Here is a 26,241-nt window from a genome sequence, read left to right as displayed (position 1 = left end):
AGTTAGAAGACGGGGTGTGATGTTTTGTTTTGTTTCCTTTTCTTCACTTTGGGCGATTCCTCGTCACCTGCTTTGTTGTACTTTCTTCTCAAGTTTGATATTTATTATCAAAAAAATATATTCTAGGTCATTTTCAGTTATTAAATGACCCTACTAGCAGCAGAGTTCCAAATGACACTCTGAAGCATCTGATTACAAATTACATGAATTTGTTCTTTTCCGGAATGATTAGATTTTATTCAGTTTTGTAACTGGATCATTGCATTTGATACATCTATTTTGATTCTTTAGGGGCTCCACAAGGAAAACTTACTTCAACATCATGGAATTTTATAAGAAATATATCCATGGGTAAATGACCTTGATCTTTACATTAATACTGTGTAATACCTCTCCAATTCTTATTAGAAGCTTTTCTTTTCATCTAGATATTAGGCCATATCCGAAGGTTTTGTTGACACATATCCCTTTGTATCGATCTGATTGGACTCCATGTGGCATTCACCGTTCTTCCCCAATTATTAACCAGGTAAAGTGCTACAGTTCTCTTAGTCTTGTTATGTTTTCTATTCTGGTCTTCTTTTTAGGTGAGATTTTCTGTTCATCAACATATTTTCAAGTTATCCTTGTGAAGGGAGGTTTGGTAAAACCATTCTTATTTATGGTTACTTTTTCTGTGTTGTCAATGTGCTAAGGGGATGAGTTGGATGACTAATTGTTTTAGCCTCCTTAACCAATGCAGTGCTGATATCTAGGCACTGACTAGCAGCCACAAAAAGATTTCTAAATGTAAGATAACGATGTAATCTTATATATAATTTAAATGCAGTGGTAGATTTATGGATGGATGCTTTAGAAACAAGAGATTTTAATATTTTTTGAAGATAAATAAAGAAAAAAAATTGTTGCTAAAGATAAAAGCAATTACAACTTCAAAGTAGCAAACACAAATACACCAAGACTTTTTAAGAATTCAGAGTACACCAAAAATGAACCCCAAAGTCCTCGTTCTTTAGACCTTGAAATTTTGGCAGTATCAACACCCATCCAATCACTGAAGAACTGCTTAATGCCACCACCTCTTCCATCCTTTTCTTCTTGTTCTCGAAAATCCTTCTGTTTCTTTACTTCCATAATTCCCAGCACACAGCAAAGAGAATGCAACTCCACAGAAGTTTGATCTTAGGACCACCCTGTATTCTTGGCCAGCACCCAAAATTTTCAGACTGATCTGAAATTGACCACATGTCCACTTTAAACAGCTTGGAAAAATAGGACCAAATTGGGTTTATAAAGCTGCATTGGTTCAACAGAGGAATAATATTTTCCTCTCTGGCCAGACATAGTACAAATCTTCTTGGAAATTGAAAACATCTATTCTTTAAAATGTCCTGTGTTAATATGCATCCTCTGGCTATCAGCCATGCAAAGGCTTCCACCCTTGGGGGCACTGGTTTCCCCCACACTCCCCTAATTGAATCAGCCTTCACCTGATTTCTGATCAATATGGAGTACACTGACTTGGCTGTGAACTTGCTATCCTTGCGTTCTTTCCACCACCTGATGTCTGCAGCTGAGGGATTAATTTTCATTGATTGTAATTTTGACAGCAGTTCCAAACACTCCTCCATCTCCTAGTTGAAAAGAGGCCTTCTAAAATTTTGAGTCCAAACCACGGATCCATTAATTATTCCATAACAATCAGCAGCCGAAGAAGAAGAAGAAGAAGATTTGAGAAAGGCGGCATGCCTACTTCAGCCGGCCCTACAATCTTATATAGATTATTATAAAATAATGTTACATGAATGGACTAGAATGCCCCTGATTAGTGATGGGACACCTAGACAAATAAAACAAATAAAGCATTAAACAAGTTTAGGCCCAATGACTAAGAACTTAAGACACAAATATGACTAACATAAACACTAAAACAGCGAAAAACCAACACTCCCCCTCAAGCTAAGCATGGATGTCAGTCATGTTTAGCTTGCCAAGTAAGTCTGAGAACTTCGTTGAAGCTAGTCCTTTAGTTAAGACATTTGCAATCTGCATCTCGGAAGGAGTATAAGGAATGCAGAGTTCTCCTGAAACAATTCTTTCTCTAACGAAGTGTCGGTCAATCTCAATGTGCTTCGTCCTATCATGTTGCACTGGGTTATTTGCAATGTTGATAGCAGCTTTGTTGTCACAGTACAGCCTGAGAGGACACTCGACCTTTATCTCGAGCTCACCAAGAAGGGTCCTAAGCCACAGTAGTTCAGCAACACCATGAGCCATAGCTCGATATTCAGCCTCTGCACTTGATCTAGCAACCACATTCTGCTTTTTACTTCGCCATGTAACCAGATCTCCTCCAACAAACGTGCAATACCCAGAAGTAGACTTCTTGTCTCCAACAGAGCCAGCCCAATCTGCATCAGTATACGCTTCAATTTCAATTTTATTGTGTTTTTTGAACAGAATTCCTTTTCCTATGCAAGTCTTCAAGTACCTAATAATTCTTTCCACTGCTCTCATATGAGGAATCTTTGGAGAGTGCATGAACTAGCTGACAACATATACAACATAAGCAATATCTGGTCGAGTGAGAGACAGATATATCAACTTTCCTACCAGTTTTTGGTATCTTTCTTTATCAAAGTAGTCCTCTCCAACTGATTCCTGTAGACCATGGTTCTGTTCTATTGGAGTATCTGCTGGTCTACACCCCATCATACCTATCTCCCCTAGAAGGTCAAAGACATACTTCCGCTGACATATATAGATGCCCTCTTGTGACCTAGCAACTTCAATTCCAAGGAAGTATCTCAGATGGCCCAAGTCTTTGATCTCAAGCTCAGAAGCCAAGAACTACTTTAATCTTTTTATCTCTTCTAGATCATCTCTTGTAATCACCATATCATCCACATAAACGATGAGTACCGTAAGTCGGCTATTCTATTTCCTTATGAACAAAGTATGATTTGCACCACTTTGAGTGTATCCCACTCTCTTCATGGCCCCACAAAGTCTCTCAAACCAAGCCCGAGGAGACTGCTTAAGGCCTTATAATGCTTTCCTCAGTTTACATACTTTCCCATCAAAGCCATAACCTGGTGGAGAATCCATGAATACCTCTTCACTTAGATCACCATTTAGAAAAGCGTTCTTCACATCCAACTGATGTAGCTCCCATGAGAAATTTGTAGCTAATGACAATAAGACCCAGATTGTGTTGAGCTTCACGACTGGAGCAAAGGTCTCTTTGTAGTCAATCCCTTCGTTTTGAGTTGTAAAATACCTATACGATTCTAGGTTAAAGTAGAGAAGAAGAAGAGAAAGAAGAGGAGATGAAGAAGAATAAGAAGAAGAAGGGTTCGGCCAGATTGAGAAAATCAGTCCACCTCTAGCCGACCCACTTGTATTTATCTCAAATAATATAGTTACAAGAAAGGCCATATTGTCCCTCATAAGTGATGGGACACATAACTTAAACTTAAACAAAATAGACCTTCACTCTCAAATAGATAAACCCAAATGACCAAAATACCCCTGTTTTGTGTACTCTAACACTCCCCCTCAAGATGGAGAGTGTATGTCATATAGTCCTAGCTTGTCACAAATATAATCTACTCTACCCCGAGACAATCCCTTTGTAAAGAGATCTGCCCACTGATTTCCTGAGCTCACATGAGATGTGGTTATCACTCCACTTATCACTTTCTCTCACAAAGTGACAATCGACCTCAATATGCTTGGTTCTCTCATGGAAGACTGGGTTGGAAGAGATATGAACAGCAGCTTGGTTATCACAGTATAGTCTCATAGGTTTGTCAACCGAGAACCCCATCTCTTGTAGCAAGTTCTTCAACCATACTAGTTCACATGTGGTATGAGCCATAGCTCTGTACTCAGCTTCTACACTACTCCTTGCCACCACTATTTGTTTCTTGCTCTTCCAAGTTACAAGATTGCCACCAAGGAAGGTACAATATCTTGTAGTTGATCTCCTGGCTGATATAGAACCAGCCCAATCAGCATCTGTATACCCTACTATTTCAAGAGTCCCTCCACTTCGGTATAGCAAACCATGACCTGGAGCACCCTTCAGGTACCTAACAATCCTTAGAACTGCTTCCCAATGAGGAATCCGAGGATGTTGCATAAACTGACTCACCATACTAATAGAAAATGATATATCTGGTCGGGTAATAGTCAGATAATTCAACTTTCCCACCAACCTCCTGTATCTTCCAAGATCATCAAACTCTTCACCTGGATCAACACTCAACTTGACATTAAGTTCCATAGGAGTCTCTGCTAGTTTAGCACCTAACACGTCTTATTTCTTCAAGTAGATCAAGAACATATTTTCTTTGACATAAGTTAATTCCATGCCTTGACCTTGTAACTTCTATTCCCAGAAAGTACTTCAGCTTACCCAAATCTTTCGTATTGAAGTGGTCCTGTAGGAATTTCTTCAACCTGTCAATCCCGTCACTGTCACTCCCAATTATGACAATATCATCCACATACACCACTAGCAAGATTTTCCCATCTTTTGAATCATGGATGAACACAGAATGGTCTACCTGACACTGTTTCATCCCAAAGTCTTTCACTACTTCACTGAACCTGCCAAACCAAGGACGTGGAGATTGTTTCAGTCCATAAATTGCCTTTTTGAGTCTACAAACCTTACCATCCTCCCCCTGAGCAACAAACCCTGGTGATTGCTCCATATACACTTCCTTAATGAGATCACCATGTTGGAAAGCATTTTTTATGTCAAGTTGCACAAGAGGCCAATCATACATAGGAGCTAATCAACACCCGAACTGAACCAATTATAGCCACAGGAGAAAATGTCTCCATATAGTCCACACTATACAGCTGAGAATAGCCCTTGGCCACTAACCTGGCCTTCAATCGCTCCACACTGCCATCTGGAAATACTTCACTGTGTATACCCACTTACACCGAACAGCAAGCTTACCAGGAGGAAGAGCAGTGGGTTCCCACGTGTGATTGTGTTGTAGAGCAAAGAGTTCCTCTTCCATGGCTTGCCGCCACCCTGGGGAGGTAAGGGCTTCCTAGACAATCTTGGGAATGGAAACAGATGATAGCAATGATATAAAGTTGCGATGAGAAGCAAAAAGGTGAGCAGCTAAAACATAGTAGGAAATAGGATGGGAGGTACAAGTGTGTTTACCTTTCCGCAAGGCAATAGGAAGATCAAGATCTAAGGGAGGAGAAGTAATGACAGGATCTGTCGACAAGGGCTAAATTGGAGGAGGGGTCGGTGCTCTTCTGTGAGTATACACTTGTCTTATTGGTGGCATATCAGTAGTAACTGGCATGGGAGGTGAATCTACAACCGGATTGGGAACCACGGGAAGGGGATCCGCAACAGGGACGAGAAGAGGAACTACGGGGGAAGGAGAAGAAACCACAGTATTTGAGAAAAAAGGAACTGATTCAAAGAAGGTGACATCGGAGCACACAAACGATTTATGGAATTTAGGGTTATTGCACTTATACCCTTTCTGAGTCCTCAAGTAGCCAAGGAAGATACACTTAGTAACTCGTGCATCTAACTTGTCTAAACCAGGCCCCAAGTTTTGAACAAAACAAACACATCCAAAGACTCTTGGGGTGAGAGGGAACGGAGACAAGGTGGGAAACAACACCAAGAAGGGGGATTGAATTCCAAGGATGGACATGGGCATCCGGTTGATGAGAAAGCAGGATGTGAGGACGGCATCACTCCAAAAATGTATTGGGACATTCATATTAAGCATTGTAGTTGATCAAGACTACTATCAGTCTTGATCACTAAGAAACTTCAGGTTCAAAGAGAAGAGAGTGAAGAAGGAGGAGAAAGAGTGATGAGAGAACAGTAGAACACTGGTTTTGAGGAGAAGAACAGAATCTCAATATTCTGCCACCGCCACTTTAAGTTAATATTTATATGTTATGCTAGTTACATGAAAGGGCACATCTGCCCTTGGTGTTTACATCATAACACATAACAATATAAAACTGAAAAGTAAATAACAACTAGAATAACAGAATAATAAATTGACCACAGCTGTGACTAGATACATTCTACCCTACGGACAGAGTGGGACCACAGCTGTGGGGCCCACATCAATGTTCTCTACACTCCCCCTCAAGTTGGGAGTAAATGTTCATCATTCCCAACTTGGATAGATCCACTTCTAGCTTCTTTCTTGATACGACTTTAGTGAGGATGTCTGCTAGTTGCATACTGGATGCGATGTAAGGGAAGCATACTTCTTGAGATGAGACCCTCTCTCGTACAAAATGGCGGTCAACTTCAATGTGTTTGGTTCTGTCATGCTGTACTGGATTATGTGCTATATTAATGGCTGCTTGATTATCACAATACAACATCAGGGGCTTCTCATACTCAATACCCAACTCCTCAAGTGAGATCTTAGCCATAGGATTCCTGCCACTCCGTTGGCCATGGACCTGTATTCTGCTTCAGCACTTGACCAGGAGACAACACTTTGTTTCTTACTTCTCCAGGAGACAAGGTTTCCTCCCACAAGGGTACAATATCCTGAGGTAGACCTTCTGTCATCAACACTCCCAGCCCAATCAGCATCTGTATAGATCCACCTTCATGTGGTTGTTGTTCTTGAACAGTATACCCCTACCCGGGCATCTCTTCAAGTAGGCTAAGATTCTTTCTGCCGCAAGAAGATGTGTGGTTCTAGGAGAATGCATGTACTGGCTGACAACACTAACAGCATAAGTAATATCTAGCCGAGTGAGACAGAGATATAGGAGCTTTCCTACCAATTGCTGGAACATAACTTTGTCTTCAAGAAGTTCCCCACTCTTAGCACTAATCCTGTGGTTCTGTTCAATTGGTGTATCTGCAGGCTTGACACCTAACTTTCCAGTTTCTGCCAACAGGTCTAGAACATATTTCCTCTGAGAGATAAAGATCCCCTGTTGGGATCTAGCAACCTTAATACCCAAAAAATACCGGAGTGCACCAAGGTCTTTCACCTCAAATTCTTGATGAACGAGCTGTTTAAGGGACTCAATCTCATGGCTATCATTCCTTGTGACCACAATATCATCAACATATACTGCCAATAGTGTCAAGGAGGACTCCACCCTCTTGATGAATAGAGTATGATTTGACTGGGCCTGTACATAACCACACTTCACAAGGGCTAGTCTGAATCTATCGAACCAAGCCCTAGGTGACTGTTTCAAACCATACAAAGCCTTGCTGAGCCGGCAGACCTTCTTACCTATCTCTGCATCATAGAATCTGGGAGGCAAACGCATGTAAACTTCTTCCTGCAGATCTCCATTCAGAAAGGCATTTTTCACGTCCATTTGGTATAAAGGCCAAGTGTGACTTGCTGCAAGGGATAATAGGACTTGAATAGTGGTCATCTTGGCTACCGGTGCAAAGGTTTCCAAGTAATCTATGCCATAAGTCTGTGTAAACCCTCTTGCAACTAACCGAGCTTTATACCTCTCAATAGATCCATCTGCATTATGCTTCACCATAAATATCCATCTGCATCCAACTGGTTTCTTTCCTTTGAGCAGATCAACTACCTCCCAGGTGTTGTTTTTCAACAGGGCATCCATCTCAGCTTGCATTTCATCTTTCCATTCCGGGACGGATAGGGCTTCTTGCACTGTTCTTGGAATAGGGACATTGGAAATGGAACTAAGGTAGGACCTGTAGGTAGGAGATAGGCGAGCATAGGATAAAAAATGGGAAATACAGTGGGCTGTAGATGTGGTACAATGTCGTTTCCCTTTACGAACTGCAATCGGAAGGTCAAGATCATCTGTAGAAGGTGAAATGGCTGGGACTGTAGTACCTGGACCTGGAGCTGCAGATGAGATTGGAGCTGGCCTGGACTGTTGATGATCAGAATCAACCTGCCTGCACCGCCTGTGATAAACCCTCAACTCCTGATCCCTCTGACCACCCTCACCATCGCAGCTCTCCCTCAACTCCTAATCCCTCTGACTACCCTCACCATTGCAGCCCTCATCACCCAATGGAATAGGTAAAGGAACTGCCCCACTCTCACTGCTCTCCCCCTGAAGACAAGGACTCAAACCCCCACTCTCACTGCTCTCCCCCCTGAGGGGAAACCCGAGGATAATAGGGTGTCCCCTCAAAGAAAGTGACATCCATGGAGACAAACTTCCTCCCTGAGACAGGATCATAGCAGCAATAACCCTTTTGAGTTTGTGTATAACCAAGGAAGATGCATTTGGAGGCTTTGGGTTCGAACTTTGAGTGATGGGGTCCAAGAAGCTGAACAAAACAGGTACAACTGAATGTCTTAAGGGAAATAGAAAACAAGTCCTCACGTGGGCGTAGGAGGGAAAAAGGAGATCTCATATCAAGGACCCTGGAAGGAACTCGATTAATAAGGTATACCGCCGTGAGGATAGCATCACCCCAAAAGTGGATAGGAACATTGGAAGTAAACATGAGACTTCCAAAATGTGCCTATTCTTCCTTTCGGCAACTTCATTCTGTTGAGGTGTATGAGGACAAGAGCTCTGGTGGATAACCCCATAATGAAGAAGATAAGATGTCAATGATTTAGCAAAGTATTCCTTTGCGTTATCAGATCTGAGAACTTTGATCTTGGCATTAAACTGGGTTAGGATCATTTGGTGAAAATTTTGGGTCAGGGAAGGTACCTCATCTCGTGAATGCATGAGATAAACCCAAGAAAAACGGATATGGTCATCAACAAATAACAAGAAATATCTGTACCCACCCATGGAAGGGATATGATAAGGCCCCCAAACGTCAGTATGCACAATATCAAAAGAATTATCACTCCTTTTATTACTCAATAAATAAGGCTTTCTACAATCCTTAGCAAACTCACAACTTTCACACTGTAACTGAGACAACTCAATAGACTCAAATAAAGCAGGAAACAGACTCTGTAAAGACCGAAAAGACAAATGACCTAATCGGTTATGCCAAAGCATAACCGGACTCACACTTTGAGAAACAAAAGACATCTTCTCAACTGACTCTCCCTGACGGAACCACTCCCCGAGCAGATAGATCTCATTCGTCTCACGGCCAGTCCCAATCACCTTCGTCTCCAGGTCCTGAAAAACACATCGGTCAGGAAAGAAGGTTACTGAGCAGTTCATATGCTTGGTAATACTACTGACTGAAAGAAGGTTAGTATCAAGGTTAAGAACATGCAAAACAGATGACCGGGAGATAGTATCTGATAACTTGATGTCACCCTTTCCAGAAATAGGAACCAGGGAGCCATCAGCAATAGATACTTTATCCCTACCAGAAGACAAGTGGTAAGTAGTAAACAGTGAAGGCAAGCTAGTCATGTGATCAAATGCACCCAAGTATATTGCCCAACAAGGTTCAGTAGTACTTGGAGCTGAGGCACGATAGGCTGAAGCTCGAGTACTTGAATGTGCGAAGGCAAATGTGGCAGGGGCTGATGAAAACTGCGGTGGCTGAATTGAATTTCCAACTTCCTTTTCTAACTGCATTAGGGCAGCCCGAACTGCAGCTAAGGTCTCTAAAGATGTTCCTTTTGTGCCAGATGAGGATGTTGAATCAATGTTCACTGCTACATGAGCAGTGCCCTTCTTGCTTCTCAACTTCGCAGGAACCAAGTGAGGGTGCAGTTTCCAACATGTTTCTCTTGTATGTTTGGGCTTCTTACAATGTTCACACACCACATCCTTCTTGTCTTCCTTCCTCCTGTCCTTCTCTGAATCACCCCCTGATTTGGGTGTGACCGCTACAAAGGCTGGTGTGGGGGGATGAGGTTGCATCATAACCTTCCTTCTAGTCTCTTCACTGTGTACAAATGAGTATGCCTGAGAGAGAGTCACACTGTCTCTAGTCAAAATCTGTTGTCGTACAATATCATACTCTGAATTTAGACCTGCCAGAAACTCAAATACCCGGTTTGTCTCAACCTGCTTTCTATATATCTGTGCATCTCTGGGACTCTCCCACTCAAGAGTCTCTAAGTGATCAATCTCACGCCACAGGGACTGCAAGGTAGAGAAATATACTGAAATCGGTCTCTCTCCTTGTTTAAGACTTTTCACTTCACATTTCAATTCATATGCTCTGGCAACATTAAGGGGTTGGAAATAAGTTTCTTTCATAACATCCCATATCTCCTTAGCTATCTTTGCCTACAAATAATTCCGGCTAATATGAGGCTGCATGAAATTACACAGCCATGTCATAACCAAGTAGTTTTCTTGAATCCACTTGGTATATGTCGGGTGTCCTTTGGGAGGTTCTTTCATATCTCCCAAGAGGTACCCTAATTTACCTCTTCCACCAATAGCCATCATGGCTGATTGGGCCCATTCCAAATAGTTTGATCCATCAAACTTTACGGTCGTAATCTGACCACCCATCTCAGAAACACTACCATAACTGATGTTCCCGAGGCTACCTTCTGCCTGATTTTTAAACTCCATTTCTGTCAAGTTTCAAAACAGCACTTGGACTACCAATCACAATCAAAAAACAGTATGGGCCTGATCTGTCTTCACAGTGTATGTGCACAAACTGAGATAAATCTGAACTGAAACCAACTAGCCAACACAACAATAGCTGTCCGTAGAGCTCTAACCCCTTAGGACTCTGAAAAAACAGCTTAAAATAGGTCTGATATGCTTGGGAGAGTTAGGGTTTTAATCAGTCCTTAAAGTGAACAATTCAGTTGCACAATCCAATCAGTACTGTGTATATAGACTTGCAGTAGGGTTAATAAGAAGCCCTAGAAACTGTATATATAAACCACAAGGTTCAGTCAAACACTAGGGCTTGCCGCAAGATCACTTTCAAACCCTAGAGTAGAGAGAAACACAATTGAGACAGTTCGGCCTAGGGTTTGCTGTAAAACCCTAGTGAATCGAATAGAGAAAACCCTAGAGTGGTTCGGCCTTCCCCTCCAGATAGGTCCAACCTATCTTCTCTGATATAACTTCTTAGAAAGTAAATAACTTACAAGGAAAAATTGTTCGCTGCCTTCTAGGGTTACTCGAACCCTAGTCTTCTCTGATCTTTCCTGACCACCAACACTCTGCAACCCTAACAAGTTTCCAATAGCTGCTAGCACTTTTGGCGATCTCCAAGAATCAGTCTGCGAACTCCTCCTTTTTCAGCTCCCAGTCCTAGGAGATTCTCATGTGGTCGACTGGTATTAGGCTCACATGAGAAACCCTAATTTGGCTCTGATACCATGTAGTTGATCAAGACTGCTATCAGTCTTGATCACTAAGAAACTTCAGGTTTGAAGAGAAGAGAAAGTGAAGGAGGAGAAAGAGTGATGAGAGAACAGTAGAACACAGGTTTTGAGGAGAACAGAATCTCAATATTCTGCCGCTGCCACTTTAAGTTAATATTTATATGTTATGCTAGTTACATGAAAGGACACATCTGCCCTTGGTGTTTACATCATAACACATAACAATATAAAACTGAAAAGTAAATAACAACTAGAATAACAGAATAATAAATTGACCACAGCTGTGACTAGACACATTCTACCCTACGGACAGAGTGGGACCACAGTTGTGGGACCCACATCAATGTTCTCTACAAGCATCAAGGACCGAGCAGTTTCAAGGAGATGTCGATTTTTCCGTTCAGGTACACCGTTCTATTGTAGGGTGTAGGCACAAGAAGTTTGATGAATTATCCCATGGTGCTCTAAGTATTGCTGAAACGGTATTGAGGTGTACTCTTTGGCATTATCGGAGCGAAGAATTTTAATATGAACACCAAATTGGGTACGTATTTCAGCATAAAATTTTTGAAAAATAGAAAACAATTCACTGCGATCTTTCATAAGATAAGTCCATGTCATCCTTGAAAAGTCATCAACAAAAGTTACAAAATACTTATAGCCATTGTATGACATCACTTTGATTGGACCCCAGACATCAGAATGAACTAAAGAAAAAGGACTCGAGACACGACTATCAACTCTTGGACTAAAAGAGACTCTAAGAAAGAAAAGGTAGGGAAAGGTAGGGAAGCCTATACAAAACCTTTTCTTTCAAATCAAACACAGCCTAAATAAAATTCCAACAACTTCTGTTCTATTTAATCACTCATTAAACCTACCTTTCAAAATCTTTCTTGGCCCATTGGCCAATGAAGACATAGCAATAGGATTTTCTTCATTTCCCATGACAGTACTTTTTACTTTCCATTAGGAAAAGGGAGACGACATTTTCAAAGCATTTCCTATGACTGTCCTACATCCTTCTTTCCCCCATGGAATTGTCATGTTTCTACAAATGAATTTTTCTAGGAAAGTTGCTTCATTAATCCTTTCTTCTTTATATATGTACAAGATTTTCTTGTATGATTTTTCTCATTTATATTTCTAAAAGAAATCTCCTTCTTAACACCTAATGGGCTTGGATTCCAGCCCATATCTTGGTTGATGTACTGCATTCATGCCATTGCAGGTTAGAGATAGGGAAGATAAGGAAAAGAAAAAGGAAAAACATTATGGTCTATGAAATTAAATACATGTTATTCCTTCAGTAATGGCAGTTTATCTAACTTATATTGATCTCCAGAGGGTTTCACGAGCTGCTAATGGTCAAGAAATAATGTAAGATTTTAATCTTTCATTTTCCATTTGACTCTAATGTAAGTACATTTGTTAATAAAATATGGTCGCAAGTAAGATTATCTAGTTACCTTATGGTTTAACAGTTAATTTGTCAATACAGGTATCAAAATTATCTCAGTAAGGAAACATCAACGCTTTTACTGGACTTTATCAGACCTGTAAGTTCTCCTTTTTCTCATTCTTTGATGTCTTCCACGCTTGTCATCAAATTATGGTTGGAAAATGAAAATTTGCAAGTAGCCACATATTACAATGATTTGATATCACAAATTTACAACAGGCACTTGTATTGTCTGGTCATGACCATGATCAGTGCACGGTGAACCACCTAGGAAAATATGGAACCATAACAGAGGTAAGCACCTAATAGTTGGGGGTTTTAGTTTTGGCTGAGAATGTCATCTCATTATGTTTGATACACAGCATACCGTAGGGACCTTGAGTTGGCAGCAGGGAAACTTGTATCCATCATTCATGCTACTGTCAGCAAGTATGGTGTTCTCAAACACAACCAATCCTGAAGATGCCCTGTCAACACAGCTTTGCTTTCTTCCTATGCAAACACACATTTACATATGGTATCATAATGGTAGTACACTTATGTCTTTGAAACTTTCTAATTAGATTCGCTCTAATATACATTTCTCCAAATCATCAGGTACCTGTCTATATTCTTTGTAACCCTGATCGCAGTCTTCTTTTGGCCAACAAATGATTTGGACTTATGGCATCATTGCAATCACTTAATGGGATCCATCAGAAGAGCACTAACTCTTAACCTTTTAAACAGTCGAGCTAAAGAGAAGAATGAAGATGAAAGCTGTGACTATGAGATGATTTGGGATGCTGAGGGATCAATGCATCTTGTCAAGAAAGTTTTGAAGATCCAACCTGGAAGCTCAAATGATTCTGGAATAGTGGGAAGGTGTGCATATTTTTATTTGTGGGTGTGTGTTGCATGTATGTAGGTTTACATGTGCTAGAAGGTTCACTTAAGTCTGAATGCAAGTTTCTGCTTATTTGCATCTTCTTGTGTGAGCATCCCTTTATGAAGTTCGTACTTCGTCTTCTGCACATGCCAACGTAATGATGCAAATATATATTTGTGCATAATTCAGATTAGGATTCAGCACTTGGTCCTTATTTATTTGCACTAGTCATAAATCATAATCACCCTAGTTCTGATCGCCCACCCTTGAAAACCAGCTCTAGAGGTTCTCTTTGGGAATAGGGACCAAGAGAAACTTCTAGATAGATAAACTGAAGTTTGTCACATCATAAAAACCAACTTTCCAAAGATTTCCCACCCTAGTTCTGATCTCGTTATTTATTTGCACTAGTTATAAATCATAATCACCCTAGTTCTGATCACCCACCCTTGAAAACCAGCTCTAGGGTGTCTCTTTGGGAGATAAGAATTAGGCCCACTATGGTAGATATAACAGCAGAAATAAAGCTACTTAAATAAAATAAAAACTAAGGCCCATTTGGCCCAATCTCTCTACACTCCCCCTCAAGTGAGCATAGATGCCAATCATGCCCAACTTGCTTACATAATGTTGTAGCTTTGCCTTGAGAACTCCCTTATTGAGAACTCCCTTAGTCAAAAAAAAAAAATCTGCTAGTTCTTCTAAAGCAATGAAATGAAAACACACTTCCACTGTGACCACTCTCTCCCACATAAAGTGTCTGTCCACCTCAATGTGCTTAGTTCTGTCATGCTGAATCGAATTATGAGCAATCTTAATAGCAGCCTGATTATTACAATATAACATCAAGAGCTTATCCAAAGAGATGCCCATCTCATCTAGGAGAGATCTAAGCCATAGCAACTCTAAAACCCCATGGGCCATATGAAAGAATGGTAGGATCCATCTAATGGACACCAAGAAAGGTGCGGAATGGGGCGAATTTCAAAAAAATTTCCTACCTTCTTCCAACTGGGAATCATATTCCCTAAATTTAGAATACATTATTCAAGGATCCTACTTGAACCATAAACAAACCAGATTTGAACCAAAAGGAAACAGGAAGGATTATACCTGATCCGGAGAAATAATATCTCCCAAAGTTGGTGTTCACGCCCGAAGAATTGACCAAGATCCGCTCCTGCTGAAGATGACACAGCTATGGATGGAACGTAACCAGCAGGGTGCGTCCTACACACTGGATTCTTCACAAGAACCCTCTGGAAACCTTGAACACCGAATCCTTTTGTCTTTCTTGCAAGACTATTGTCAAGAACTGCTTTCTTGACTTCCTGTTGCTGCAAAGATCCAATCTTCTAACAGGTAGTGGCGGCGGCTGAAGGAGGAGAAGTCTAGGGACGAAGAGGGCAGAATTGTCTCTTCTCTCTGGAGTCTGTGAGAGATCAAATCTCAGATTGCAGGATGTGTTTCTTGCTCTGTCAAACCCTTAGTTCGAAAAATGATATTTCTGCTTGGGGTTTTCTCCTCTTTCTTATTGATTAAGAAACCTCCCAATATTTTGGGAGTTATCCCCATCCAAATTAGTATTTGGATAGAGGTTAATCTTAACCCTATCTACAAATTAAGTTAGTTAACTCCTGATCTTATCAGGAGGTTACCAGATTCAAATCTAATTTGAATTTGGTCTCTTAGAGTGGATAAGGTCAAAGACCCAATCCTTTTACTAACACTAATCTCAGATTCGCCCTATGAACTGGTGATCATATCAGCCCAGTTCGAAATGGGCTTTTGGCCCATTAAGTGTTCAGTGTTTAACTAGTTTCCAACCTGCTGCCCAGTTGGGCTTCTTTGTATGGCGTGGGACCCAAGCATTGATCTACACACCAGTCACATGGGTTCGGCCCAGCCTTTATTACAAGGCCCAGCCGAATTCACTGAAAGACTCAGTGACCCCCTTGAGCCCATCACATGGACCCTATGGGCCCAACACTTACATTAAGTGGTCCCTGGGCCAAGCCATCTTATAAAAACCCAGGGACTGTGGGTAGGTGCAAGATTAGCCCATCAGGTAATACCCTAAATGGTCTTACACTTAACCTCTCAGCCCTTAATGATCAAGCACTGCCCGACAAGAGAAGACCTCTCCCTCGGCTGCAAGGAACAGTGCCGCACTCTCTACTCACATGGATCCCGGGAATTAAAACCTTTTGCAAATCTTTTGAAACCATACATATACATACATATATATATATATATATATATATATATATCTTTTTTTTTTTTTTTTGCAAAACAAAATTCCAACGATTGAAATCAACTGCCGACAATTTGGTTTCCATCAGAGAGAGTGCATTCCCGATCATTACCATTGTCCGACAAAGGGGCTGATCCTGTCACTATGACCACTCATTCAGATGAATTCTCAGACTGCCTCAACATGTCCAGGTTTTGACCCCCACTAAGGATCTCACTGATTGACACATCAAAGACAGCCCGATCCGACACCTAGTGATGTGTCATAATTGAGTCTAGGGGTCAGGTGTAACTTTCCAGTTTTGCCCATCTGTCTCCAAGGTCTAGGGCAATACTGGAAATCTAGTCCGGTTCAAGGGTTCAAGCAATCCCATACTGCATGTGCCTTAGGTCTTACCCTGATGGCCGAAACAAGCCATCCCAACACTTGGTGGCACACTAGTATCAGCCTTGGCAGGATAAATCTCCCCAGACTTATCCAATGGCTGTGAACATTTAAAACTAACACAAGTTTCTATAAGTGTCCAGTTTTAGGGTCTTACACAGAATTATACCAAACAACATGAATCAAACATGCACTTAAATTTATTTCCACTAAATAACAAAAGTACATCAAATCCGATTGAAGCTAAGGGCATGCAAGACTGTCTAACACCATAGCCCTATAGTCTGCCTCAGCGGAAGATCTATCTACCATTGACTGCTTTTTACTTTTCTAGGAAACAATATTTCCAGCTACCATAGTACAATAACCCAATGTGGATCTGTCATCTATATTACCTTTCTAATCAGAATCTATAATGGCCTCTAACTTCATATGGCCATGTTTGGAAAATAGTATACCCTTCCCAGGAGTGTCCTTAAGATAACATAGCGTCCTATCTATAGAAGCCATATGTGTGTCTTTGGGGGATGCATGAATTGGCTAATTACACTTATAGCATATGAAATGTTTGAATGTGTTATACAAAGGTAAAGAAGTTTCCACAACAATCTCTGAAACACTCCCCATCAGTCAAATGATCACCATCATCAGCTAAATACTTATGATTCACATCAATAGGGGTGGAGGCAAGTTTAGCACTAAGCTTCCCAGCCTTAGTGAGAAGGTCCAGCACATACTTTCATTGGGAAATGAAGATACCTTCTTTAGATGTAGCAACTTCAATGCCCAAGAAATATCTTAACCCCCCTAAGTCTTTGATCTCAAATTCAGAATTAAGGAACTCCTTGAGAGCATTAACTTCCTATGTATCACTGCCAGTAACAGCAATATCATCCATATAGACAATAAGAAATGTGACCTAAGTATTTCTCCTCTTAACAAAGAGGGTATGATCTGATTGAGTTTAAGTTGTTACGAACTAAACAAGAGCAGCCCTAAACCTGTCAAACCAAGCACATGGAGATTGCTTTAAGCCATAAAGTGGCTTCTTTAGTTTGCATTACCTTGCCTTGCATCTCCTTACCATACATACCAGGGAGAAGAGACATATAAACTTCTTTAGTGAGGTCACAATTCAAGAATGTACTCTTAACATCAAATTGATAGAGAGGTCAATCATTATGTATTTCTGTATTTTTGGATAATAGGGGTATTTTTGTCATTTTGCGATTTTTTGTGGGGTCCAATGATAGGGCTTAAATTGTCTAGTTATAGTTTGTTTATGTTTAAAATTTCAGAGTCATTGCATAAGTAGGATTAGAATTATTAAGTCTTCTTTGAATTGAAATAGGATATAACAGCTTAGTTTGAGTCCTATTAGGATTATTGATTCTAACAGTTTGACTCCTAAGACTATTATGAGTCTAACAGTTTGACTCCTAGGATTATTATGAATTTAGAGTCTATAAATATGTATGGACGTTTTACACAAAGGCAATGAACCATATTGAGTTGTCTTTACCTTATGCTAGCTATGGTGAGTGATTCCCATGCTCTAGAGTGATTCTAGGCACCTTGTAAGTGATTCAAGGTATTTTATCTCTTCTTTCTCTCCCTATTTTCTCTCTTATTCCTTTAAGAAGCCATTACATCCATTGACAGCCATAAAACTCTAATCAAGAAGACCATTCAACATTCTCTAAGGACTAGAATTGAGCTGGTCCTACATCAGTTGGTATCAGAGTTAATGGTTTATTTACAATTTTCTCACAAAATGGCCGATTCTATAGGCCTAGGGTATCTTCTAGACAATCTTACAGGTATAGAATCAATGATGATTGGGTTTCTGAACCATATGAAGGGTCCTCGGTTGACTTATTTGAGAAGATGGTGGAAGAAAACAAATCTAATTATGTTGAAACCCTAATTTTGCTCTCGCAGCGGTGGGCCCCACAGTAGTGATTTCAGAAAATATCATCTCAGATTGACAGGCTGCCTGGTACTGTGCTGCCGATTGACTTCAGATCAGATTTGAGTTGATTCCTTGCCTATACTGTGATAGGCGATTGATTTCAGATCAGATTTGGGTTGGTTTCAGATCAGATCAGATCAGATTTGTGTTGGTTTCGGATCAGTTTTCAGACCTGCTTGTTTGACTCTGTTTTCTAGTATAGTGACTCTAACAGTTCGTAGCCACTGAATCTTGATCAAAGATGGAGTTCAAGGGTCAGGGAGAAAGTAGTTTTGGAAACCACAGTTATGGTAGTGTATCTGAAACCGGGTTTCAGATTACAACTATGAGATTTGATGGGTCAAATTATTTGGAGTGGGCTCAATCAGCCATGATGGCTATTGGAGGAAGGGGAAAACCGGGTTACCTCTTGGGAGATGTGAAAGAACCTTCCAAGGAGGACCCAACATACACCAAGTGGGTTCAAGAGAACTATTTGGTTATGGTGTGGCTGTAATTCTATGCAGCCACATATCAGCCGAAATTACTTGTGGGCAAAGACAGTCAAAGAGATATGGGATGTTGTGAAAGAAACATATTCCCAACCCCTTAATGTTGCCAGAGCATATGAACTGAAGTGTGAGGTGAACAGCCTTAAACAAGGAGAGAAGCCAGTTTCTATCTACTTCTCTACTTGTGGCATGAGATTGACCATCTTGAGACCCTTGAGTGGGAGAGTCCCAAAGATGCACAGACTCACAGAAAGCAAGTTGAGACGAATAGGGTATTTGAGTTTCTGGCTGGTTTGATTTCAGAATATGACATTGTGCGACAACAGATATTGACAAGGGATAGTGTGACCCTTTCTCAAGCATACTCCCTGGTGCATAGGGAAGAGACCAGGAGGAAAGTCATGATGCAGCCTCAGCCCTCTTTCCCAGCCTTGACAGCTATTAAACCTAAGCCAGGGGGTGACTCAGAAAGGGACCGGAAGAAGGAAGATAAACGGGATCTGGTATGTGAACATTGCAAGAAACCCAAGCACACAAAAGATACTTGTTGGAAGCTACATCCTCACTTGGTTCCAGCAAAACTAAGAAATAAGAAGGGTAATGCTCATGTGGCCGTGAACACTGATTCAACATCCTCATCAGGCACATCCCTAGAGACTCTAGCTGCTGTTCGGGCTGCCCTCATACAGTTGGAAAAGGAAGTTGGGAGTTCATCTCAGTCACCATCAGCTCCTGTCGCATCTGCATTTGCACATTCAGGTACTCGAGCCTCAGCTTACCATGCTTCATTTCTTATCACTTGTCCTCTGGCCGAGATAGAGTATCCATTGCTGATGGCTCCCTTGTTCCCATTTCGGGCAAGGGGGACATCAAGCTACCGGATAATATCTCTTTATCTTCTGTCTTGCATGTTCCTAAGCTTGATACTAACCTCTTTCAGTTAGTAGTATTACCAAACACATGAACTGTTCAGTAACCTTTTTCCCTAACCGATGTGTTTTTCAGGATTTGGAGACGAGGAAGGTGATTGGGACTGGCCGTGAGATGAACCAGATCTATCTGCTTGGAGGGAGTTCTCGTCGGGAGGAGTCAGTGGATCAGAAGTCTTTTGTTTCCCAGTCTGTGAGTTCGGTTATGCTTTGGAATAACCGATTAGGTCATTTGTCTTTTAAGTCTTTGAAGAGTCTGTTTCCTACTTTATTTGAGTCTGTTGAGTTATCAAAGTTGAGGTGTGAGAGTTGTGAGTTTGCCAAACATTGTAGAACCTCTTATTCTTTAAGTAATAAAAGGAGTAATTCCTCTTTTGATATTGTGCATACTGATGTTTGGGGGCCATATCATATCTCTTCTATGGGTGGGTACAGATATTTTCTACTGTTTGTTGATGACCATACCCGTTTTTCTTGGGTCTATCTTATGCGTTCTCGGGTGAGGTTCCTGCTCTGACCCAAAACTTCCATCAGATGGTTCTCACTTAGCTTGGGACCAAAATCAAAGTCCTTAGATCTGATAATGCAAAGGAATACTTTGCTCAGCCATTGACCTCCTACCTTCTTAGCCATGGAGTTATTCACCAGAGCACTTGCCCTTATACACCACAGCAGAACGGTGTTTCCGAAAGGAAGAATAGGCATATCTTGGAGGTGGCTAGAAGCATTATGTTTACCTCCAATGTACCTATTCGCTTCTGGGGTGATGCTATCCTCACGACAGTTTATCTCATTAATCGAGTTCCCTCCTTGGTTCTTGATATGAGAACCCCCTTTTCCCTTCTATACCCAGACGAGGAGTTGTTCATTGTTCCCCTTAAAACCTTTGGTTGTACCTGTTTCGTTCAGCTTCTCGGGCCTCATCATTCCAAGTTTGAACCTAAGGCCTCCAAATGCATTTTCCTTGGTTATGCACAAACTCAAAAGGGTTATTGTTGCTATGATCCGGTTTTAGGGAAACGGTTTGTCTCCATGGATGTCACCTTCTTTGAGGAGACACCCTATTATCCTAGGGTTTCTCCTCAGGGGGAGAGCAGTGAGAGTGGGGTTGTTTTGAGTTTCTTTCCTCTGGGGGAGAGCAGTGAGAGTGAAAGTGGGGCTGTTTTGAGTGGGGTTGTTCCTTTACCTATTCCACTAGATAATGAAGGTTGCAGTGGTGAGGGTGGTCAGAGGGAGCCAGAGTTGAGAGTCTATCACAGGTAATGCAGGCAGGTTGATCCTAGTCATCGGCAGTCCCGGCCAGCTCCAATTCCTTCCGTGGCTCCAGATCCAGAGCCTACTGAGATACCTCTCACTGTTGCCACTTCCCCTCTTGTGGATGACCTTGATCTCCCTATTGCCATTCGCAAAGGGAAACGACATTCACCACTTCTACAGCTCACAGCATCTCACAGTTCTTATCCTATGATCGTTTGTCTCCATCTTACCGGTCCTATCTCACTTCCATTGCTGATGTCCCTATTCCAAGAACAGTGCAAGAAGCCTTATCAGTTCCAGAATGGAAAGATGCAATGCAAGTCGAAATGGATGCCCTGTTGAAGAATAATACTTGGGCACTGGTTGACCCACCAAAAGGAAAGAAACCGGTGGGATGCAGATGGGTGTTCACTGTGAAGCATAATGCTGATGGCTCTATTGAAAGGTACAAAGCCTGGTTGGTTGCAAAGGGGTTCACTCAGACTTATGGTATAGACTACTTGGAGACCTTTGCCCCAGTAGCCAAGATGACCACCATCCGAGTTTTGTTATCCCTTGCAGCAAATCATTCTTGGCCCCTGTTTCAGATGAATGCTAAAAATGCCTTTCTGAATGGAGACTTACAGGAAGAGGTTTACATGTAGTTGTCTCCTGGATTTTATGATACAGAGACAGGTAAGAAGGTTTGCCGACTGAACAAGGCATTGTATGGTTTGAAACAGTCACCTAGAGCCTGGTTTGATAGGTTCAGATTAGCCCTTGGAAAGTTTGGTTATGTACAAGCCCAGTCAGATCATACACTATTCATCAAGAGGGTGGAGTCCTCTCTGACACTACTAGCAGTATATGTTGATGATATTGTGGTGACAGGAAATGACAGTCATGAGATTGAGTCCCTCAAACAGCTCCTTCATCAAGAGTTTGAGGTGAAAGATCTTGGTGCACTACGGTACTTTTTGGGTATTGAGGTTGCTAGATCCAAGCAGGGGATTTTTATCTCTCAGAGAAAATATGTTCTAGGTCTGTTGGCAGAAGCTGGAAAGTTGGGTGTTAAGCCGACTGATACACCCATCGAACAAAATCACAAGATTAGTGCAGAGGGCGGGGAGCCTCTTGAAGGCAAAGTTATGTTCCAATGATTGGTTGGAAAGCTCCTATATCTATGCCTCACTCGGTCGAATATCAGCTATGCAGTTAGTGTTGTTAGCCAGTACATGCACTCCCCTAGAACTTCTCATCTTCTTGCGGCAGAGAGAATATTAGCATACTTGAAGAGATGCCCGAGTAGAGGTATACTGCTCAAGAACAATAATCACATGAGGGTGGAAGTCTATACAGATGCCGATTGGGCTGGGAGTGTTGATGACAGAAGGTCTACCTCTGGATATTGTGCCCTTGTGGGAGGTAACCTTGTCTCTTGGAGGAGTAAGAAACAGAGTGTTGTTTCCCGCTCCAGTGCTGAAGCGGAATACAGGTCAATGGCTAATGGAGTGGCTGAAATCTTGTGGCTGAAGTCATTACTTGAAGAGTTGGGTATTGACTATGAAAAGCCCTTAATGTTGTACTGTGATAATCAGGCAGCTATTAATATAGCCCACAACCCAGTGCAGCATGACAGGACTAAACATATCGAAGTCGATCGACATTTTGTGCGAGAAAGGGTCACATCACAAGAAGTGTCTTCCGTACATCACATCTAATATGCAGCTCGCGGATATCCTCACCAAGGCTGTACCAAGGAAGAAGTTAGAGATAGACCTATCCAAGTTGGGAATGATAGATATCTACTCCCAACTTGAGGGGGAGTGTAGAGAACACTGATGTGGGCCCCACTGTGTTCGTAGGACACCATGTGTAGTTATTTGTTCCAGTTATAGTAGTGTCAGTTTGTTAATTCAGATGTTATTTATTTCAGCTTTTATTTACTTTATTCATTATGTAAGTACTAAGGGTAGATGTGTCCTTTCCATTATGTACTAAACATAACCTATAAATAATAAGAAAGTGGCAGCGGCAGATCTGTTAGAATCTGTCCCTCCTTTCAACCACTTGTGTTCTCCTGTTTCTCTTCTATTCTCTCTCCTTTCTCACTTTTCTTTTCTTTTGTAAACCTAAAACCTATTAGGATTCAAGACTGATTACAGTCTTGATCTTCTACTGGTTGTAGGAGCTGAAGAGTCAAAATTGGAATTTTATGACATTTTATGTATTTCTATGTTTTTGGACAGTAGGGGTATTTTTGTCATATTTGCAATTTTCTATGGGGTCCAATGATAGGGCTTAAATTGTGTAGCTATAGTTTGTTTATGTTTAAAATTTCAAAGTGATTGCATAAGTAGGATTAGGATTATTGATTCTTACAGTTCGACTCCTAAGACTATTATGAGTCTAACAATTTGACTCCTAAGACTATTATGAGTCTAACAGTTTGACTCCTAGGATTATTAGGAGTTTAGAGTCTATAATAGTTTAGGATTATTGAGTTTTCTTCTACTTATGCTGGCTATGGTGAGTGATTCCCATGCCCTAGAGTGATTCTAGGCACCCTGTTTGTGATTCCAGGTATTTTCTCTCTTCTTTCTCTCCCTATTTTCTCTCTATTCCTTTAATAAGCCATTATAGCCATTGATTGCCATAAAGCTCTAATCAAGAAGACCATTCAGCATTCTCTAAGGACTAGAACTAAGCTAGTCCTACATCACTTTGGTTCAAACTTATGTCTCTTGAAACTAGGAATGTGTATATAGCAAGTGCAACCAAAGACACGCAAAGGAATGGAGAAGACATCAATCCGAGGGAAGAGGACACTAAAAGGAGACTTAAACCCCAAGACTCGAGAAGGCATAGAGTTAATAAGGTAGGTAGTTGTTAAAACTGCATTGCCACAAAATTTCACAGGAATATAGGTAGCAAAAAAATACTTCTTGCAACTTCCACAATGTGTCTGATTTTCCTCTCCGCTACTGCATTTTGTTGTAAAGTACAAGCACAAGAATTCTGATGAACTCCAAATTTTTCAAAATAAGAGGTAAGATCCTTCTCAAAATATTCCTTAGCATTGTCTAATCGGAATATTTTGATCTAGGTATCAAGCTGGGTGAGTATATATTCATGGAACTATTGTTGAACTTAGGCACATTAGAACGAGAGCGCATAAAGATAGATCTAGGTATATCATAAAAAATCATCAATAAATAGGATAAAATATTTATAGCCACCCATACAAGGTAAACGATAAGGCCCCCACACATCAAAGTGAACAATATTAAAAGGAATAGATCTTTTATTACTTGCAAGATAAGTGTTCTTACAATGTTTCAAGAACTCACAAGACTCGCAATGAAAACTTGATAGACTCATTCCTTTAAATAATGCTAGAAACAACATTCTCACTGAAAAAAGGACAAATGACCCAAATGGGAATGACATAACATAATGCGACTAGTTGACTCTAAAACAAAGGCAGTTCTCTGAAGTTGTATTTAGCTCTACTCAAGCATGTCTAACAGATATATCCCATTTGCCTCATGGCCACTCCCAATCACTTTTTGAGATTTCATGTCCTAAAAAACACAAATATGAAGGGAAAAATGTTACACTACAATTCAAGGATTTAGTTAAATGACTAACTAAAAACAAATTGGTATTAAGCTTAGACACATGAAGGACAAATGATAAGGTTAGGGCATGTGAGGTCTTGGTGTCTCCCTTGCCTATGATAAGAGCAAGAAAGTCATCAACAAGGGATATTTTGTCTCAACCTGAAAGGAGTTGGTAGGAGGAGAATAAGTGTGAAACACTGGCCATATGGTTAGAGGCACTAGAGTCGATTATCCAAGGGATTTTACTATTACTTAAAATGGTTTGCAGTGGCACGAGTACCTAAGTGTGTATAAGAAGAGGAGGTAACAATCTCTGAAGGAGTAGGTGGTGTAGTTGTAGACTCCAAGTGACGGATAATTCAGCATATTTTTCATACTCAGCCATGGTGGATGCAAGTTGCTCCACCATTGACTTAGACTCAGCCTTTGTTCACCTTGTGAGGAAGTGTGGCTACGTTACCCTTTCCACTCATTCGTTTTACCACCATTTCCATTCTTGAATCTGGTAGGCATGAGCTCTGGATGCAGCTTCCAATAGGTGCCCTTAGTATGTTTGGTTTTCTTGTAGTATTCACTGCGAAGAATCCTGATATTGTACCTTATTACTATAGTCCTTGTTGTACATTATCATGTTATTTCTTTCTCTCTTATTTTCTTTTCTTTTCTTCTTTTCCCCACAAGGGCCTTTTTGTAAATACACATATGGTATTAGAGCAGGTTGCTCTACAGACTGTGTCTGCTCCATGTCCACTCATATACCTCTCAAATATTACTGCTTTTTTTACTCATCGACTAAAGCTAGGGTTGTTTCAGTCAACCCTAATCCTGGATACTCTGTCTGCAATTTCAGCAAGGGAGATCTTCATAGAACTCTTTGGGAAAACATATGTTCCAAGGGAAACTGTAACTGGTGTGTCACCCAAACCTGATTTACCTACTCAATGCAGTTTCTGGAAATCTGCACATCAGGTTGGTGAATCGGACATTTCTGCTCAATTAGCTATCTTATTTTTTCTTGGGACCCTAGATTTGGTGTTGCCCAAGGGTACTCTAACTATTCACTCCCTAAACTACTCAGTTGCATTTCGATATCAGTTCTAGAGAGTATTTCCTTTCTCTTCAGTTTGACAGCCTTGGAGCACTGCTGGTTTGGACTGTTACCACTTAGACCTATCTGGTTGGATCTGTTTTGGCTTTCTCTTTGAAGGATTTTGATTCCTCCATAGTATGGCAAATTGCTGTGGATTGTATAACTGAGGTGAATGACTATACATATCTGCGGATTGCTTCTGCCTTGCTGTCAAGGGTGTTTCTTCTGAAAGATCCTCTTGATTGATTGTTGGGATATTGACTTCAGCAGTTGCAAATCTCTGGACCAAGTGTAGTGATTAAAAAACTTGGAAACTAGTTATCAGGGCTGTTACTTCACTTTTGAGATTATATTTCTTGATTAAAATGGCTGAAAAGGTGGACATTATTTCGATGAAGTTTGATGGAACTAACTACAGCATGTGGAAGTTCCATTTTGACTTCTCCGTTGAAGGAAAAGAGCTTGAAGGATACTTAAATGAGGCTGTTAATAAACTTGATGAATCAGGCACTAAGGCATTTACACAATGGAAACTTGACAATGTAAAAATTGTCTCCTGGGTTCCTAGCTCTATTGTTTCTCACATTGCTATTCCTATGAGGAGAATGCAAACAGCCTATGAAATGTATTTTTATGTAAAGAAGGTTTATCATCAGTCTAATATT

At 40.8% G+C, this 26,241-nt stretch overlaps 1 protein-coding gene across 2 annotated transcripts in view; it reads left to right on the top strand.

Annotated features, from left to right (window-relative positions):
* The window catches only part of LOC148844442 (Calcineurin-like metallo-phosphoesterase superfamily protein), a 154,005-nt gene that overhangs the window by 113,934 nt on the left and 13,830 nt on the right, over positions 1-26,241 (top strand). The window contains exons 6-12 of one of the 2 annotated variants that reach the window (XR_016103479.1): positions 292-351; positions 429-529; positions 12,613-12,647; positions 12,769-12,826; positions 12,949-13,023; positions 13,092-13,257; positions 13,459-13,593. Coding sequence is in view for 1 of the 2 variants with exons in the window: in XM_088958747.1 (XP_088814873.1) it covers positions 292-351; positions 429-529; positions 12,613-12,647; positions 12,769-12,826; positions 12,949-13,023; positions 13,092-13,246; positions 13,327-13,593 (751 nt within the window). In the remaining variant the exon portion in view is untranslated. Of the gene's footprint in view, positions 1-291; positions 352-428; positions 530-12,612; positions 12,648-12,768; positions 12,827-12,948; positions 13,024-13,091; positions 13,258-13,326; positions 13,594-26,241 lie in introns of both variants that reach the window. The other variant, XM_088958747.1, reaches the window with a different exon arrangement.

The sequence above is a fragment of the Nelumbo lutea genome, chromosome 8, assembly GCF_056320005.1.
Source record: "Nelumbo lutea isolate HS-2025 chromosome 8, American lotus-T2T, whole genome shotgun sequence".
In the NCBI taxonomy this organism is placed as follows: domain Eukaryota; kingdom Viridiplantae; phylum Streptophyta; class Magnoliopsida; order Proteales; family Nelumbonaceae; genus Nelumbo; species Nelumbo lutea.
Note: the sequence above shows the minus strand (reverse complement) of the source record. Positions and strands in the feature narration are given on the sequence as shown.